The 20,777-nt window shown below is 41.4% G+C and overlaps 1 protein-coding gene across 1 annotated transcript in view; it reads left to right on the forward strand.

The window, feature by feature from the left end:
* Positions 1-20,777, forward strand: part of THBS2 (thrombospondin 2) — a 232,807-nt gene that overhangs the window by 2,210 nt on the left and 209,820 nt on the right. The window contains exons 2-4 of the mRNA XM_044289074.1: positions 6,018-6,093; positions 6,551-7,107; positions 8,369-8,453. Coding sequence (XP_044145009.1) covers positions 6,027-6,093; positions 6,551-7,107; positions 8,369-8,453 — 709 coding nt within the window. The 5' untranslated portion in view covers positions 6,018-6,026. The remainder of the gene's footprint in view (positions 1-6,017; positions 6,094-6,550; positions 7,108-8,368; positions 8,454-20,777) is intronic.

A 20,777-nucleotide genomic window follows, 5' to 3' on the forward strand; every position in this document is an offset into this window, starting at 1 on the left:
TGTCTAGGTCTTATGCCCTTAGTGTCTACTACTTTGCATTAATTACAGTGACTAATAGATCATATCACCTTTCCACAATCGTATCCATTGACATGTTAACTTTGTTTACTCATGTCCTGAGACTAAGTGCTCGTTCACACAAACGTGTGCTGCCCATTGCCGTATTGTGGACCACATTTGTGGATCCGCAATACACGGGCACAGTTCCGCGCGCATTCCGCATCATGGATGCGGACCCATTCACTTCAATGGGTCCGCAAATCCGGAGATGCGGAACGGAAGCACGGAATGGAACACTACAGAAGCACTGCGGAGTGCTTCCTGGGGTTCCGTGCCTCTTCACCGCAAAAAGATAGAACATACTCTATCTTTTTGCCGAACGGAGGGGATCACCCACGAACGGTGCCAGTGCATTGTGGACCACAATTTGCGGTCCATAGCACGTGCACGGGCTTCACACGGTCATGTGAAAGAGCCCAAAGACATACGGTCGTGTGAACGAGTCCTAAGGCCTCTCACTCACAAAGTTTCATATACGGACCATATACGGAACCATTCATTTCAATAGATCCGCAAAAAAAAAAAAAAAGGAAGGGATTCCGTATGCCTTCTGTTTCCGTATTTTTGTTTTTCCATTCCGTTCAAAGATAGAACATGTCCTATTATTGTCCCCATAACGGACAAGGATAGTACTGTTCTATCAGGGGTCAGCTGTTCCGTTCCGCAAAAAAAGGATCCACAAAAATACAGATGACATCCGTGTGAATTCCCTATTTTGCGGAATGTAACAGCTGGCCCCTAATAGTACAGTACTTTCCTTGTCTGTAATGCGGACAATAATAGGACATGTTCTATTTTTTTGTGTACCTTCCATTTTTAATTTTTTTTTGCGGATCCATTTAAATGAATGGTTCCGTATACAATCCGCAAACAAAATGGAACGGAAACAGAATTAAAATACATTTGTGTGCAAGAGGGCTAATTCTCATTTGCTTTTGAGCTGAGGGTGCAGATTGTTATGATGGCTCCAATAAGTGCCCATGATGAAAGCAGGATATTCTGCTTCCTTACTCTCTCTCACTTTATCACTACACTCCAAAGCATTTTAAAGAAGTACTGAACAGTATGGATTTGAATAAAGCACTTGGGATAAGATATAAATCTTACTGTTAGTTGCTCAAGTCTCCCTGTCTGTGTTTGTTTCTCAATCTGCAGCTCATTTAAATGCTCAGTGTACTATGATGCCCTTCACCCTGTCGTTTATTATTCCAAGTTCACATGAGTCAGAGACAGTTTAGTTATAGTTAGATCACTTTCACATGGTTAGTATTTGGTCCGATTTTTTTTAACAGTATTTGTAAACCAAAACCAAGATTGGAACCTATAAAGAAAAACGTTAATGGTAAGACTTGCTCCTCTTCTGTGTTTTGGACCCACTCCTGGTTTTGGCTTAGAGATACTGATGAAAAATACTGAACATGTGAAAGTGGCCTTATGTATCTACTACTGCTCTGTGTTACTGCAATCTAAATCTAAAAGAGCTTTAAATTAATATAAGTATGGGGGCAGATTGGCCATTGACTCCACATGGAGAAGGTCCAGATGAGCCCGTCAGGTTATGAAGTTGTGGATCAGGCCACCCCAAAAACAATTCAGTAGCATAGTATTTGGGATTATGTGTCACTGAAGACCTATAAGCTAGTGCAACATGTGGTATCACTAGTACTGCACTTCATCCATGCATACATCACTTTAATTGTAATGAGATCTGGCACAGTCTATAATTCTGGAGTTCCACAAGTATAGAGCTCTATATATCGTTATAGTGCTTTGTCTCACTATATAGTTCTTTGGTCTCCATGTAATTACTATCAGGCAGTATATAAAATTATGATGCTCCATTTTCACTGTGATTTTGGAAATCATTTGAAAAACTGCATTGTGGTTGCAGCATGAGAATGCAGCCGCGGGACAATATTTACATTGGCCTCAGCTACCAGCAATGTGGGTTAAATTTTCTTGACCCCCACCTACTTACTTGTGTTTGCTCTGCCTGTTGCCAGTATATTTATTTCTTGAACAAGAAGAACATATTTTGATGGTGAGTACTATGGTACTTGTGGATGACCCCCACTGACCTCAGCAAACAGAGATAATTATGATATATCTGACATTGGAGGTGATTTGACTAGTGTTCTGTGCTACGTGGTTTCCTTCGGTATAATTTAGCACATACTAAACTATGTAAATCACAATATAATCAATTTGGCTAACAAAAACACAATCTCTAATGTATTTGTCCTTATGGAAAGGAATTCTGAAGTGCATGATCTCAAACAACATTCCTTAGGATGAAGCCAATGGTGAGCTGTCTATTTGACTAAATACCCACTCGCTTAATAGAAACTGAAATCTAAATAAGCTGTTATCCAGGAGGACATAATCTGGCTCTGTAAATGCCACATATTGGATGGATACAATATGAGTCAATATCTGACCCTTTAAACTTGTGATATAGGCCAAAGCCAAAATCTTTTCCTTAAGAAAAAGATACCCATTCACATTCCAGCTTTCTTTTTCATATGGAAAGATTTTGGTTTTGGCTTAGGTCATTAGGGAAATATCATCAAGCCCTGCACTCCAGAATTCTAGCTTCAAAAAGTTGCAGAATAGGGTTTTGCAACTTTCTGAGCTTACTTGCAAAAACATAAAAATTTGTGACATTTTGGATTTTTACAGTAGTAACATAGTACATAAGGCCGAAAAAAGACATTTGTCCATCCAGTTCGGCCTGTCATCCTGCAAGTTTAGTGCATATTCCGCATTTCCTGCACATTATGCCTGGTGAATTTACTGTTGCTTACTAAATTCCCCCTCACTAAGTGAGATTTACTAAGCAAAATGTTAAAAAAAAAACAGGACATACGGACACATGGTTGTTTTAGACACATTTAAGAGTACCTTCGAAAAGTGTTCAGAAAAAGGAGTTTGGCCATGTGGAGGCAAGCAATGTCTCACAGCCAGTGACTTTGAGTGTCAGACTTCTGGCAATCTAGAGAGCAAGATTTGGAACTGGTTTATTGTGAAGGTCCTGAGCAGGGTAATTCCTTATCATTCCCTAGACATTAGCTCAACACGCTAGGGTAAATGAGAAGTTGTCTAAAGCAGAGTTAATCAAAAGTAAAACCCAGTCTACTTTCCTGGAATTTGAAAAGTACCGTGGAAATTTTTAAAAGCATAACCATGAATAGCAATGTGACATGGTGTTTAACTCTTATACTTGAAAGAATACAAGCTACTGTACTTCATCTGGAAAATTACTTCTGAGCACATCTGGAAGCTATATTCTCACCGTATACCTGAAAAAAAAACAGCCCCTGTATTTTTTGGCATACAGAGTTACTACTTATAAAATAATCATAGTAGAAGTAGAGAATACCACCTTTTATTTGTATCATTTTACCATATTATATGTGAAGATTTTTTTTTTTAAATGCTACTGCTCAACCAGAACTAACATAACACTAATACAGGTATATTCAGATGTGTTATAGTGCAATAAAAAACTTTAAAACCTTTCCTGTAACTGATTAATTCATTTAGGTCCTGGGGCAGCTAACATTATAGAACGAGTGCAGTGTTTTCGTGAGATTCTTATTCTAGTTCAGTCTTGCTTTTATACAGATCAGAACATACTCCGAGCGCAGTAGTTGAAGCCACGCTTATTTAAAGTTGGACTCCTGTCTGCCTGGGACTCCTGCAGGCATCATTTGCACTGGCACAAAGAAATATTTTCAGGTTCTGATCTGTCTTTTATGATGTGAGCCAAGCGTTGTTCAGAAGATCTGTCCTCACCTGTCAGGAGAACAGGAGTCCAATGCCCCTTATTTTATGGTACAACTTGACCAACAGCTAAGAGGAGGAGATGCTGTGGAGAGGCCATTATATGCTACTGACATTACAGGAACATCCTACCAAATCTGTTTTCCCAGCCTTCTATTACACTTTGTATGAAGCAGAGACTGATGAGACTTTTAATGATTTGTTTCCTGTGACACCCACCAAAAGAACCAATCTGCACTATTTACATATAGGGTAGAACCTCCTTTTCGTACATTTGCTGTCTTGGCACAGCACACTCACATTCACTACACCCTTGCACATTGGCTACTTAAAATCAAGAATACATGCATACACAATCAATGTACAGTTGCATATATTTCCATGAACATATACATTTACCTATGCACAAACACATACACAATAGCCCTTTACCCCTGGCGTTATTGGGGGACTGCAGGGTTCCAGTGTAGACATTAAGCAACATTATTAGGAGAAGCAGCTTCTAATAAGTTCTTCTTAGTGTACAGTATGCACTATGTATCAGATCTGGGTCCAATAGAGATCTGGCCGCTTCCCGGCAAATATGTCGAGAAGCAGTGTTTTTTTTGTCCAACTGATTCCCGGCATTCTCTGCCACAGCATTCTGCCGGGAACACTCGGCCGCAGATATTAAGTTAGCCTATATCAAACGTTTAAAGTGGCACTGTAATTTCAGTAAAGAAACAAATGGTATTTGATCATTTACAGTTTTGTCAAAAAGCATTTACTTTGCATAAACATTAAATGTAGCAAAAAATATGTTGCTTTGTCTCCAGCAGAAGACTTGTTTTTGCCTTCCTTTCTGTTTTTCCTGTCTGTATAGAAATTGTGTTGGCAGACAGTCTTTCACGATAACCCCTGGGAAGTTGATTGACAGGGTCAAAATGTATCATTAAGCTTATCCTTTTTGACTTCTTCTTCCACAGCTTTTCTGTGATGGAAGAAGTAATCCTCTAAGTTACTTTGCTAAATTACTGGGGTAAGAAGAGCCTGAACTGTGGCTTTTTTTTAATGAAAATACTTATTGTTTGGCTCAGTTTATGAATATTTGTAGCCCATTGGTTACCCATATTACTGTGACTACCATTAAAACAGCAAGGAGACATGAAGTCCAGATAAAATGCTAAGGGAAGAATTCACAATTCACGAAAAGGCTCATAGATAGCATAGATTTGAATTTCTGATACACGGATTGCTAGAGGATTTGCCACATTAATAATCATATCTATTGGTGGCTATGTTGTTCCCTGCTTGTAAGCACTAAAGTCACAGGCATCACCATCAGTCCCTCGGTGCAACAATTCTGCAAATAGCAGCATGGATCTTACTGTGGGATTGTGGAGAATTGTGTTTAAAGGGGTTTACCAGTTTCATGATATTGATGACCTATTCTCAGGATAGGTCATCGAAATCAAATCGATGAAAGGGGGGTGGTGGCGACTCCCAGCACCCCCACCAATCACAGTTTGAAGGGACTGTTGTGCTTATGTGAGTGCTGCATGCTTTTCAATGTTTACCTCGAGACCGTCTACTTTGTAGAGGTGATGTAGTGTAGTTACAGTTTCTTCTCCAATTCAAGTGAATGGGGCAAAGATCTGGAGTTGGACCCCCACCGATCTGATATTGATGACATATCCTGGACGTAGGTCATCAATATTATGAAACTGGACAACCCCTTTAAAGAGGAAGGACAATTGTCTTTCAGCTCAACTGCTGTTTTTATGCTGTTTGTTCTGCTTTATTTTTCCTGCACTGCTTCATTAGGACTATAATTATGTACTCAGTTTACTCTTCTGGAGTCTCAAATCCACCTTGTCTAATTTCCTATGGTGCCAGAGCTCAGGTTGATCATAGCTCCTGGAAGAAGGCAGTGCTCATATCCTGGGTTGCAGGCCCATACATCCAAGTAGAAGAAGTGGATCAGCACTCACTTTTTGGTGCTCCTAAATCTTCATTTTATTGCCATAAACAGAATACTGACAGCTGTGATTGATTTGAAAAAGGCTGTTTAGCCAAAACACGTTAAATCTGCCTGTATTTATTAGCATCAAAAAGTGTGACCTGATCTACTTCTATTAGGAATAAAAAACTGAAATTGTAATTTCAACATTTAATTATTCCATTATTTTTTCTAGATAGGAGTTATGCTGCAAAGAAAACTGGTGTGGTTGCCTATATTTATTACATTCTGTGCTTCCCTTCATGCTCAAGGTAAGTTCTTCAGGTTAAAGTTGATTGGGACTTGAAAGAGTTTTCTGGGACTTCAGAGTATAAATATTTGATCAGTGGGGGTCCGATATCCAGGAACCCTGACGATCAGCAGAAAGAAGCAGCTGCTGTTGCCCCCTTCATTGCATCTGTGCTTGAAACTGTGGTCTAGTTCTGTTCATGAAATCCCCTTTGTAGCGTTATCACTCACTGCAGTGTACCCAGGGAAATGGGTTTTATTAATGGAAAAAGTATTTTTAGAAATGTATGTGAAAACAATAGAGCATACCAAAAAAGAAGACATGACTACTAAATGCTACAGATGTACGTAAATACCTACTTACAGGTGCCACTTTTCAAATAGCATAAATGCCATATATCTAGCAGGTTTTGCCATCAGCAAATGGGATGTAGAATAGGAAATTACCTAGTTTAGTTGAAATAATTTTAATTATTTCAGATGAAGAAAAAGAAGATGAAACCACTTTTGATCTGTTTGACATCAGTAACATAAACAAGAAGACCATTGGAGTCAAACTGTTTCGTGGACAGGATCCCCTTTCTCCAGCATATCGTTTCCTACGCTTTGATCACATACCACATGTTAAATCTGAAAAGCTGAAACAGATTGTTGACTTGATGCAACTAAATGAAGGTTTTATCCTGACTGCTTCCATGAGGCAAGACAAACTTAACCGAGGAACATTAATTGCTATAGAGGGCCCTGGCATTTCCAACAGATTATTTGAGCTTGTTTCAAACGGAAAAGCCAATACTCTGGACCTAATATATTGGGTAGAAGGTTCGCAAAATGTGATTTCCTTCGAGGATGTTGACCTGGCAGACTCTCAGTGGAAAAATATTACAATTCAACTGACGGGTGAAACCTTCAATCTGTATGTTGGTTGTAACCTTATAGACAGCTTCCGCCTGGAGGAAACCTTCTATGAGCATTTAAGAGGAGTGAACAACAAAATGTATTTGGCAAAGGGCTCAATACGTGAAAACCACTTTAGGGTAAGCCAATTATTTTTCTGTTTACTATACTGAGTATGATTTACTAAGCTAAATGCCCCAGAACTCTTTATGTAAAAAAAACATGGTCTACATGTCTTGAACCAGATTTATGATACAGTATGTTTTAGACACTTTTTACGGTTCATTAGACAAGGTGGATTTGTTAGCGGTAAGGGGGGGGTTCTTAAAATGTGATGAAAAGTCAACCCATAGGTGGTATACACAAGTTACACAAAAGTGTCTAATTTGTAGCTCTGTTTTTCAGCCTTAGGGCTCATGTACATGAATATATTTTTTGTCCACCTTTGATCCGCATTTTTTGCAGGTTGGATGCAGACCCATTCAATTCAATGTGGCCACAAAAGATGTGGACAGCACACCGTGCACCCGCAAAATTATAGAACACATCCTATTCGCATCCTTTTGTTCTGTCATGGGCCAGAAATTCCATTTCACAAAATGCGCAACGCACATGGATGGTAATCATGTTTTGCGGATCCGCAATTTGCAGACCGCAAAACAGCCAAGGGTCATTTGCATGAGCCCTTAAAGAGGGTTTTCAGAATTATTAATGATAAATGGAAGATGCCTAGCATGTATCACCTGAAACATTCATACCTACCTGCTCCCCACTATTCCAATACTGCACGCTGCAGTCTTCCATCTTCTGGCCTCTGGCTTGTTTTCTCCCAGCAGGGCCGCAGCAGCAGGGAGCAGGTAAGTATGAATCTTTAGGATGTGATGTAGGTTAGGGGCCTTCCCTTATCATTAAAGGGTTTATCCAGACCACTCATATAGATTATACTTACCCCGCTCACTGTCACCTGATCCCTGAACGGCCACCACTGCATCTCCCTGTCACGTGGACCAAAACATCCGGACAAGTGGGGTGGGGGCAGCCAATAGCAGTCTGCAATGGGGACAAACCTCTCTAAGGTCACCCGCAATGCTAGGGAGGCTTGTCCCCATCGCAGCCTGCTATTGGCTGACCCCAAACCCCCCCCTCCCCTCATCACCAGGTGTTTTGATCTGCGCGATGGGGAGATTCAACGGCAACCGTGTGGGGGTCAGGAGTGACGCGGTTGACCAGGAGAAAGTATAACCTATATGAGGTGCCCGAGCATTGGGGTGTCATTTATAGGTTCCAATAGTTATGCTACATGTACCTACAGTTGTATTGTTTTTAGTTCCTATTAAGTGGCTTCGGTATATGGAAAAATTTGCTGCAGATTCTGCTAACAAGTTTTAATTGTACCAACAGGGACTGCTTCAAAATGTTCGACTGATATTTGAAACCACAGTTGAGGATGTTTTAAGAAATAAAGGCTGTCAGCTAAGCCACACAGGTACTGCTGTTTACATGCATGCCCATTTATATTGCCCTGAATTTACAGACCTGCATCTTTTGTCATAAAAAGATTAGGAATCAGTAGCCCAGTGTCAACATACCCAAAACTATTCAATTAAAATCTGCCAAATGCATTCCCTAAGGCTTATTTCACAGAATGAGGCCTCTTGCACATGAACATTGTGCATCCGCTCCGTGCATTGGGGATCGCTATTTGCGGTCCCCAATGCAAAGGTCACATCCGTGCGGCGGCCGGGACAATGGGTCTGTGATCCATCCGCACCACTACAAACAGGGCTGGCCTTAGTTGTTCAGGCGCCCTCTGCGAGCTAATCTTGTGGCGCCATTCTCCAGCTCTGCTGAGTGAGGGAGCCTCTGCCAAGAGCAGGGACAGGGAGAAGTGCACACAGCCCAGGCTTGTCCCCTGCCCCCTCAATTAGACCCTGCCCCCCTTAAATTAGGGGGTATACACTGGGTATGATTAAGGGGGCAGGGGACGATAAGGGTGACACTGTGTATGATTAAGGGGGGCTGGGGAGGACCTGGCTTTAATAATTTACTTACAGTCCCTGGCTGTCAGTAATGTGACTTTGCACGCTGCGTCCATCTATCAACAGAGCAACCCTATTTTAAGCACAGGTAAAAATAGGCAGTACAGGGAACAAAAATTTGGAATTAAGGGGTAATTGAATACACAGTGAAAAGTTGAAATAGGGCCACCAAGGTGATATTAATCACCACAATCCAATACTCCCAAAAAATAATAATACGACAGTTATCCTTTAAGTGCATGTGCAAACAAGTACAATCATACCCAGTGTCACCCATAGCCAGTTTCCTGCCCCCCTTAATCATACCCTGTCACCTTTGCCCAGTCCCTTGCCCCCCTTAATCATACCCTGTCACCATTACCCAGTCCCGTGCCCTTCTTAATCATACCCAGTGTCACCTTAATCCAGTCCCCTGCCCCCTCAATTAAACCCTGCCCCCCTTAAATTAGGGGGACAGACACTGGGTATGATTAAGGGGGCAGGGGACGATAAGGGTGACACTGTGTATGATTAAGCGGGGCAGGGGACTGGCTCTGGGTGACACTGGGTATGATTAAGGGGGGCAGGGGACGGGGCAAAGGTGACAGGGTATGATTAAGGGGGCAGGAAACTGGCTATGGGTGACACTGGATATGATTAAGGGCCTTATAATGTGCCAGTAAAAAGGGGCCCCCATAATGCCCCCCAATAATGTGCCAGTAAGTGTCCCCATAGATGCCCCCCATCATGTGCCAGTATCAAGTGCCCCTCCCCCCACATGTCCCAGTATCATAGTGCCATTTCGCCACCCCCCCACCCAAAGTGCCAGTATCATAGTGCCATCTCCCCCCCAATGTGCCAGTATCAAGTGTCTCTCTCCTTCCCACCCCCATGTGCCAGTATCATAGTGCCAAACCCCCCATATGCCAGTATCAAGAGCCTCTCCCCCCCATGTGCCAGTATCAAGTGCCTCTCCCCCCCATGTCCCAGTATCATAGTGCCATCTCCCCCCCAATGTGCCAGTATCAAATGCCTCTCTCCTTCCCACCCCCCATATGTGCCAGTATCATAGTGCCATCTCCCCCCCAATGTGCCAGTATCAAGTGCCTCTCTCCTTCCCACCTCCCCATGTGCCAGTATCATAGTGCCAAACCTCCTCCCCCATGTGCCAGTATCAAGTGCCTCCCGCTCCTCCCATGTGGCAGTAACAATCGGGTATTTAAAAAAAAAAGAAAAACAACTTTTACTTACCTCCATGTCAGCGATGCAGGCCTCTTCCGGCCTATGTCGCTGTATGTCCATATATCGAGTCAGTGCTTCTGTATTCTAATTTAGCCTGTATTTCAGAAAAGTTTCTGCTGGGACTCGAACCCACATCCTTCTGTATAAGAGGCAAGGCACTTAACCACACAGCTATAAGAGCTGCATAGCCACTGACTTAAAAGATATGAGACTTCTACTGTAGACTCGTTTATAGCTTTGATAGCTAGTGTACATCCATACACATGACAGCTGCCCCAGCGCACTCAGCTCTGCTATATCTCTTTATATGATAGCTGCCCCAGCACACCCAGGTATGCTACATCTATACACATGACAGCTGCCCCAGCACACCCAGCTCTGCTACATTTTTACACATGACAGCTGCCCCAGCACACTCAGCTCTGCTATATCTCTATATATCTATCTACTGTATAGTAATTTTCAGAGATATATAGATATAGCAGAGCTGAGTGTGCAGGGGCAGCTGTCATGTGTATAGATGTTGCAGAGCTGGGTGTGCTGGGGCAGCTATCATATATAGAGATATAGCAGAGCTGAGTGTGCTTTTTCAGTCAGTTGCTATGCAGCTATTATAGCTGTGTGGGTAAGTGCTTTGCCTCTGATACAGAAGGTCCGTGGGTTCAAATCCACATCTCTCCTGAGGATGGCAATACAGATGACTATGCCTGGGATTCGTCGGATTTGAATCTCCTAAATGAGAAGTGTGCAAGTTGTGACACAGGCAGGGCATCTATAAAGTAGTCAGGGCATTGACGGGTGGTGAGAAAAGGCTGCTGCTGTCCTGCATGTTGTTACAGTATGTGGCTGCACAGCTCGCACACCCCAAAGGCCAGTCCTGACTTCAAAATAGAACAAGTTCTAGTTTTTTGCGATGCGGAGGCATGGACAGAAACACCACGGAAGCACTCCGTGATGCGGAGTGCACACGGGCCGGTGCCCGTGTATTGCAGACCCGCAGTATGCACAATGTTTGTGTGTAAGAGGCCTGAGTCAGAGTCCATGCAGAGAAAACTGCTGGTTTTGCACGCAAGTTTAATCAGTTCTGTCTGCAATTCAGGGAAAAACTGAAGTTTAACCCCTTCCAGCAAAAGCCAGTTTGGACCAAATGCCAAAACCCAATTTTTCTAATCTGACATGTATCACTTTATATGGTAATAACTGTGGAGTGCTTTTACTTATCCAAGCGAGTCTAAGTTTATTTTCGCGTGACATACTTTACTTGTGGTAGTGGTGAATTTCAGTTGATACATTTTACCTTTATGCATAAAAAAATCTAAAATGTACTGAAAATGTGGAAAAATTAGCAATTTTCTACATTTGAATATCTGTGCTTTTAAGACAAATAGTGATTCCGAGCAAAATAGTTATTAATTAACATTCACCATGTCTACTTTATGCTGGCATCATTTTGTAAATGTCATTTTATTTTTTAGGATTTTAAAAGGCTTACAATTTTGGAGGCAATTTTTAAAAATTTTCAAGAACATTTTCAAAACCGTTTTTTAAGGACCAAATCAGTTCTGAAGTGATTTTAAAGGGAACCTGTCATCAACTTTATGCTGACGTCACTGAGGGCAGCATAAAACAGTGACATAAATGCTGAAAGGAGCTAAAAGTAAGTGGTTGCTGAGAACCAGCATCATAATCATTGTGGCACACCTTAAAAAGAGTCAAATCTACCTGAGAAGAGTTATGGTTATTCATAATCTCCTGCACTCTTACCCATCTGCTGATGATTGGCAGTTCTCTCCTAGAGAGAAATAGAGAAAACTAGGTAGAAGACTGTGAATCATCAGCAGGTTGTCAGGGAGAGCAGGAATTTATGAATAACCATGACTCTTCTCAGGTGGCTGTGACTCTTTTCTAGACCCAGTCTGCAATGATTGTGATATTGGTTCTCGGCAACTACTTTTAACTTTTAAATGACGGCTGAAATCAACTCACCTGTCTCTACTTTATGCTGCTGTTAGTATGGTCAGCATAAAGTTTTTGACAGGTTCCCTTTAAGGCGCTTACATAAAAAAAATTAAAAAAATGATCACATTTTAGTTCTGCTGAAGTTATGAAGAGGCGCAGGTCTCTCAATAACTTCTGCGCATTCAGCACTATTTCTAAATGTAAGACAGCTTTACATTTAGACCATTTTCTGCGCCTGCCTACACCATGCCCACTTGTTTGGACCTGACGTGAACAGGGAGAAGTCGCAGATTTTTCATTTTAATCAATTTTTCCTGTAACACAACAAGGGCTAACAGCAAAACAAACCTCACTGTGTATTACCCAGATTCTGTAATTTGCAGAAACACTTCATATGTAAATCTCTTCATAGGGCTTAGAAGGAAAGGAGGTCAATATTGTTTTTGGAGGGCAGATTTAGCTAGAATGGTTTTTGGGTGTCATTTCACATTTCAAGAGAGGTACCCTAGAAATGAAGCCACCAAAAAGTTAACCCATTTTAGAAACTACACCACTCAGGATATTGATTATTTGTAAATTAAAATGTAGAAAAACTTGGTTGTAAAAAAGAAAAGTTACATTTTATTTCCAGTAAAATGTTGCTTTAGCCCTAAATTGTTCATTTTCACAAGCATAACAGGGGAAAAAGCACCCCACAATTTGTCATGCATTTTTTCCTGACTACGGCAACACCATATATGTAGTCGTAAACTGCTGTTTGGAGGCACAGCAGTGTTCAGAATAGAAGGAGCGGCATTGAAATTTTCTAACATGGAATTTGCTGAAATTGGTTTAATGGGCCATAACATTTTTATTTGTTTGCTGATTAAGCTGTATGAGAGCTTGTTTGTTGCAGGACAAGCTGTAGGTATTTTTGTACCATTTGGGGTACAGTTCTTTAAGTGTTTTATAATTTTGTATGGGGTTCCTCATGTGGTATAAATGATAATTGTATTCTGTATACAGTTAGTTTATATATATTTTTTTTATGTTTACTACTTTTTCAGCATAAAATCACTTTTTTATTAAAAGTATGTTATATTTTGCATTGCCATATACTAACATCCATAACTTTTTTATTTTTTCTACAACTACCAGTAGCTGTGTGAGGACTTTCTTTTGCGAGACAGACTCTAGTTTATATTGGTACCATTTTGGGATACATTTGACCTTTTAGTTACTTTTTGTTAAATCTGTTTGGAAGATGAGGTCACAAAAACAGCTATTCATTGTTTTTGAACTTTTTTTATGGCAATCAATGCGGAATGGCAATATCAATTACAGTGAGGAACAGAAGAATTTTAACACACTGCGATTTTGCAAGTTCTCCCACTTAGAAATCTTGGAAGGGTCTGAAATTAATATTGTGCATTCCCACTCTGAGAGACAGAATAAATAAAAAAAATCTGAAAATCACATTGTATGATTTTGAAAGAATTTTTTTGTCTTGCATAAGTATTTGAACACCTGAAAAACAGCAAGAATTATGGCTCTCAAAGACCTGTTACTGTGCCTTTGAAAAGTCCACCTCTACTCCACTCATTAATCTAAATTAGTAGCACCTGTCTGAGCTCTTGTCTAAAGACACCTGTCCACCCCACAGTCAGTCAGACACCAACTACTACCATGGGCAAGACCAAAAAGCGGTCAGAAGACACCAGAGACAAAATCCACAAGGCTCGAAAGGGCTACAGGGCAATTTCCAAGCAGCTTGGTGAAAATAGATCAACTGTTGGAGCAATTGTTAGAAAATGGAAGAGGCTAAAGATGACTGTCAGTCTCCCTCGGACTGGGGCTCTATGCAAGATCTCACCTTGTGGGGTATCACTGATGATAAGAAAGGTGAGGTATCAGCCCAGAACTACAAGGGAGGAGCTGGTCAATGACATGAAGAGAGCTGGGATCACAGTTTCAAAGGTCACTGTCGGTAGAACACTACGCCGGTTTCAAATTAGGCATTGCACGGAAGGTTCCCCTGCTCAAGTCATCACATGTCCAGTCCCGTCTGAAGTTTGACAATAGCCATCTGGATGATCTAGAGGAGGCATGGGGGAAAGTCATGTAGTCAAATTAAGCCAAAGTAGAACTTTTTGGTCTAAACTTCACTTGTGTTTGGAGGAAAAAGAAGGATGAGTTGCATCCCAAGAACAACATCCCTACTGTGAAGCATGGGGGAGATAACATCGTGCTTTGGGGGTGCTTTTCTGCGAAGGGGAAAGGACGACTGCACTATATTAAGGAGAGGATGAATGGGGCCATTTATTGTGAGATTTTGAGCAACAACCTCCTTCCCTCAGTCAGAGCATTGAAGATGGGTTGTGGCTGGGTCTTCCAACATGACAATGACCCGAAGCACACAGCCAGGATAACCAAAAAGTGGCTCTGTAAGAAGCATATCAAGGTTCTGGAGTGGCCTAGCCAGTCTCAAGACCAAAATCCAATAAAACATCTTTGGAGGGAGCTGAAACGTTGTGTTGCTCAACGACAGCCCGAAACCTGACAGATGTCGAGGAGATCTGTGTGGAGGAGTGGGCCAAAATCCCTGTTGCAGTGTGTGCAAATCTGGTCAAGAACTACAGGAAATGTTTGACCTCTGTAATTGCAAACAAAGGCTTCTGTACCAAATATTAACACAGATTTCTCAGGTGTTCAAATACTTATGTTCAGCAGTGCAAGACAAATACATTCTTTAAAAATCATACAATGTGATTTTGTGATTTCCTTATTTATTTTTATTTTTTATTCTATCTCTCAAGAGTGGGAATGCACCTACAATGTTAATTTCAGACCCCTCCATGATTTCTAATTGGGAGAACTTGCAAAATTGCAGGGTGTTCAAATACTTCCGTTCCTCACTGTATGTGTAGTTTATTTTTATTTTTTAATTTTCTAATCAATTATAATTATTATAAATGAGTGGCTATAGGAGAAAGCCACTTATTTTATTTTATATTTTACCCTTTTAAATTTTAAGATCTAGTGATTGTACTGTACACTGAATTAATCACTTACTGAAGTGTGCAGTACTGTTAGTTTTACACTGATGGTAAGCCCAATCAGAACCTTGTCAGGATTCTGTACATGGCAAGCTTGAAGGCCTTTGTAAGGTCTCCGGCTGCTATTGCAAGCATTGAGATACTGCTATCACAGCATGGCAGCCTGATTGGGTAAAGAGGGAGTTCCCTCCCTCTGTTAACGCCTTATATTAGTGTTCGCTACTGACCGCAGCATGTAAGCGGTTAAACAGCAGGGATCGGTGCCAGACTAACCAATTATAAAGATCGCTTGCAAGATACCACTCTGATTGGTCCCTTGCTGGCTTCTCCTGTGTCGCTGCTCTCCATAAGAGTGGAAACTCTGTGGCCGTGACAATTTAGTTAACAGTTTGGGTGTAACTGTACACTAGATTGCGGTAAATTGCATGCAGTCTGGATGTAGAGTTATGGCCATATGCAGGAAAGGGTTATTCAGTTCTGTCTGTGATTCAGGGAAAAACTGATGGTTTTGCAAACAAGTTGAATCAGTTTTGTCTGCGATTGTGTTCAGTGTTTCAGTTTTTTCTGCAGATATTCAATCAGTTTTTGAGGCATTTTTCATGCACGTGAAGGAAAACTGAAGAAGAACAACCAACGTCTCCTACTAACCATCAGTGAACAATTCATATGAATGTCTTAAGTTTTTCACACAAGCTCCATTAATTTCTACTGATCCAGAGCACAGTGAAAAACGCACAATGTAGAACATGCTGCAATTTTTCCTGAATGCAGAGCTGATCAGTAGTAAACAATGGTAAAGGGCTGATAGTCACTGAAGATAAGAAAAAGGCAAAGTTACAAAATGTTTTTTTTTAGCTCTGTAGTATACAAAGGAAGAGAAAGGAGCTTATATTGGTGGTGCCAGGGCTGTTAGTACATCCAGTAATATACTCAACTGGCTAATTGTAGATATGGACCAAGCTACATTAACCCTTTCATGACCAAGGGTCATTAATGCCCCAGTGTCCAGGTCAAAATTTACAAATCTGACATGCATCACTTTATGTGGTAATAGCTTTCGAACACTTTTACTTTTCCATGCCATTCTGAGATTGTTTTCTCGTGACACATTGTACTTCATGATAGTCATATATTTGAGTCAATATATTTCACCTTTATTTATGAAAAAATCCCAAATTTACCAAAAATTGGGAAAAATTCTCAATTTTCCAAATTTCAATTTCTCTGCTTCTAAAACAGAAAGTCATACCTAATAAAATATTTATTACTTGACATTCCCCATATGTCTACTTTATGTTGGCATCATTTTGGAAATGTCATTTTATTTTTTTAGGACGTTAGAAGGCTTAGAAGTTTAGAAGCAATTCTTAAAATTTTTAAGAGAATTTCCAAAACCCACTTTTTAAGGACCAGTTCAGGTCTGAAGTCACTTTGTGGGGCTTACATAGTGGAAACCCCCCATAAATGACCCCATTGTAGAAACTACACCCCTCAAGTTAATCAAAACTGATTTTACAAACTTTGTTAACCCTTTAGGCGTTCCACAAGAATTAAAGGAAAATGGAGAGAACTTTCTAAATTTCAAAGTTTTGGCAGATTTTCCATTTTCTAAAAAAAAATTCTTTAACACATTGAGGGTTAACAGCCAAACAAAACTCAATATTTATTACCCTGATTCCGCGGTTTACATAAACACCCCACATGTGGTCGTAAACTGCTGTACGGGCACACGGCAGGGTGCAAAAGGAAAGGAATGCCATAGGGTTTTTGGAAGGCAGATTGTGCTGGATTGGTTTTCTGAACGCCATATGTTTTTTATTTTTCTGCTGATCGTCTTGTGCAGGGGCTCGTTTTTTGCAGAAAGTGTTGAGGTTTTTATTGGTACCATTTTTGGGTACATAGGATTTTTTGATCATTCATTATTACACTTTATGGGGCAAGGAGACCCAAAAATTGGCTGTATTGGAACAGTTTTCATTTATTTATTTTTACAACGTTCATCTGAGGAGTTAGGTCATGTGATAGTTTTATAGAGAAGATCGTTATGGACGTGGCAATACCTAATATGTATACTTTTTCTTATTTATTTAAGTTTTACACAATAATAGCATTTCTGAAACCCAAAAAATTATGTTTTAGTGTCTCTATAGTTTGAGAGCCATAGCTTTTTTATTTTTTAGGCGATTGTCTTAAATAGGGTATCATTTTTTGCGGGACGAGGTGACGGTTTGATTGGTACTATTTTGGGGGTCATATGCCTTTTTGATCGCTTGCTGTTGCACTTTTTGTGATGTAAGGTGACAAAAATGCCTTTTTTTTTACACAGTTTTTATTTTTATTTTTTATGGTGTTTATCGGACGGGGTCTATCATGTGATATCTTTATAGAGACGGTCGTTACGGACGCGGTGATACCTAATATGTGTATTTTTTTTTATTTTACATTTTTTATAGGAAAAGGCAATTATTTTTTTAATTTTACATTTTTATTTATTTTACTTTTATTTTTTTCACATTTTTTTTTATCAAGTTCCTCTTGGATCATGAAGATCCAGTGGGGCTGATGGCTGTACTATACTTTGCAATGCTCTTGCATTGCAAAGTGTAATACATTCAGATGCCCTGTAGGTGGCAACAGCGGACGCTTTTGCAAAGCGTCCGGTTGCCAGGGCAACCATCGGGGCTGCCATCGCAGTGCAGCAGCCCCGATGGTGGAGAGAGGGAGCCCCCTCCCTCCATTAACCCCATAGATGCCGCTGCCGCGGCATCTCTGGGGTTACAGCAGAGTGTCAGCATAGAGCTAACACTCTGATGATGGCGGCGGCTCAGGAATCGAGCCGCCGCCATCAAACAGCAGGGGGGCAGAAGGGGGGGCAGCGCTGGAAGGGGGGGGGGGAGGTATCTGATGCCAGCAGGGGGCGGACTCAAGGAGGGGGCAGCAGTGAGAACAGAATGCAGATGAGCTGCACAGATCGGGGTGGGAGAGAGATGTCTGCACGCACCGATCGGGGGCGGGGGCTGCACAGATGGGGGGGGGGGGCGGCATGGATCGGTGGGGCCCCGAGGATATTGATTTCAGGCTCTGATCTGCAGAGCGCAGATCAGAGCCTGAAACCGGCATTTTGACATTGCCGCGATCCGATTGGTTAGTCTGCAAAGACTAACCAATCGGATCGATTGCCGGCAAGGGGCCACTCTGATTGGTCCCTTGCCGGCATTACTGCACTGTATGCTGTCCGTGACAGCATACAGGGCAGGGGCAGAAGCTTTAATCCAAGCGCTTTGCAGCGCTTGGATTAAAGAGCTGCCAGAACGTATATATACGTGGTAGCTGCACGGGGTATGCTATACGTGGTAGCTGCACGGGGGTGCAAGGCAAATGTGGTGCCCTTATTCAAAAAAGGATCTAGGTCCTCCACAGGTAATTATAGGTCAGTTAGTTTAACTGCTATTGTGGAAAAAAATGTTTAAAGGACTCTTAAGAGACTATATACAGGAGTATGTGACTGTAAATAATATTATAAGTGACAACCAACATGGGTTTACCAAGGACAGAAGTTGTTAGACTAACCTGATTTGTTTTTATGAGGAGGTGAGTAGAAGCCTGGACAGAGGGGAGGCTGTGGATGTAGTGTTTCTGGATTTTGCAAAGGCTTTTGATACTGTCATTTATAGACGTTTAATAGGTAATATAAAGTCTATAGACTTGGAAACTATAGTTTGTAATTGGATTGAAAACTGGCTGAAGGACCGTGTCCAGAAAATCATGATCAATGATTCCTATTCAGAATGGTCCCACTGTTTCTATTTTTGCAGATGACACTAAGCTATGTAGTACTGTGCATTCTAAAGGCTCATGCACACGGCCGTTGCCCAGCTGTGGCTGTATTGCGGCCCGCAAACAGCAGGTCTGCAATACACGGGTACCGGCCATGTGCACCCTGCATCATGGATGCGGACCCATTCACTTGAATGGGTCTGCAATCTGGGAGATGTGGTGCGGAACAGAGGCATGGATCGGAAGCCCTCAGAAGCACTGGGGAGTGTTTCCGTGGGTTTTCTCTCTGTGCCTCTGCACCACAAATAAAGTAGAAAAAAGTCGTGCACGCAGTACTTATTTGTGGTGTGGACAGTCGGATGCAGATCCCCCAGATACCCCATTCAAGTGATGCATGCATGCATGTAGTAATAATCTCTGTGCAACATATGTCCTAGGGCAGGGATCAGCAAACTTTGGCACTCCAATTGTGGTGAAACTACAACTCCCAGCATGCTTCTTTCACTTTTGTGGGAGCTCAGAGTACAGTCAAGATGGGAAATGTAGTTTTAAAACACCTGGAGTGCTGGAGGTTGCTGATCTCTGTCCTATAGGATGTAACACTGGGGGAGTTACTTGTAGAGAAGGATTTGGGTGTCCTTGTAGATCATAGATTAAATAACAGCATACAATGTCAATCAGCTGCTTCTAAGGCTACCAGTATAATGTCATGAAACGAGGCATGGACTTGTGGGGCAGGGATGTAATATTACCACTTTACAATGCTTTGGTGTGGCCTCATTTGGAATATGCAGTTCAGTTCCGGGCACCAATCCATAAAAAGGATGCTTTGGAACTGAAAAAAGCACAAAGTAGAGTGACTAAACTAAAAAAGGGGCATAGAGGGTCTAAGTTATGAAGAAATATTAAAAGAATGAAATGAATTTAATCTTGAAAAGAGACCTCTAAGGGGGGACATGATTAACCTATTATCACGGGTAGTACGGGGAAGGAAAGACAACCAAAGGGAACCACAACAAAACAACAACAACAAACTAGGCCCAAAACCTAGGGAACACAAGATCACCTCCTAGCAATCCCTGATTCTCTCCCTAAGCTGCTCACAACATGTGAAAATCTCAAAGGTAGAAATGCGCAAGCACAGGAACCTGAGACTGCTGAAACAATTCACCAATCCCTTAGCCTAGGGAACAGGGAAAGAGACAACTAGCTCCTTCCAAACTGAAGGAGCTAGTGTCGCCCTGAGGCCTAGTCAGAACAGACACACCAAGAAAAGGGAAAAGGACTTAGCTTGAGTAGCAACTAGTACAGGAGAACCACCACACAAGCCGAGCACTCCACAGAAGAACTATCAGCTGCAGGGAAACAAGTGAGAGGAAGAACATATAAAGAGCTACCTGACTTATAATAAGCAGCATCTGTGAAGGGGTGGAAACCTGTCAGCAACAATGAAAACAAGAGAGATCTGTCAGATAGACTCCTGAGTCTTCTGTCTATCTGAACTTCTAAGATCCAGGCCGACGGTGACACCGATACAAATATATAAATGGGCAATACAAAAAATATAAACTATGTAACTATGTAATGCTCATGTGCACATACACATTAAAAAATTATGGGTCGAGATTCAGTTCGGATGCTGTCCGTTTATAACACACATTTAGAGATGAGCGAATCAAAGCTGACCAAGTGGAATTTGTTTAGAATTTCAGGAAAAATTGATTCGCAACAAATGCTAATTTCCTTGTGCTTTGTGGTAGCATGGGGCATGGAACCCAG

The sequence above is a fragment of the Bufo gargarizans genome, chromosome 4 (assembly GCF_014858855.1).
Source record: "Bufo gargarizans isolate SCDJY-AF-19 chromosome 4, ASM1485885v1, whole genome shotgun sequence".
NCBI lineage: Eukaryota > Metazoa > Chordata > Amphibia > Anura > Bufonidae > Bufo > Bufo gargarizans.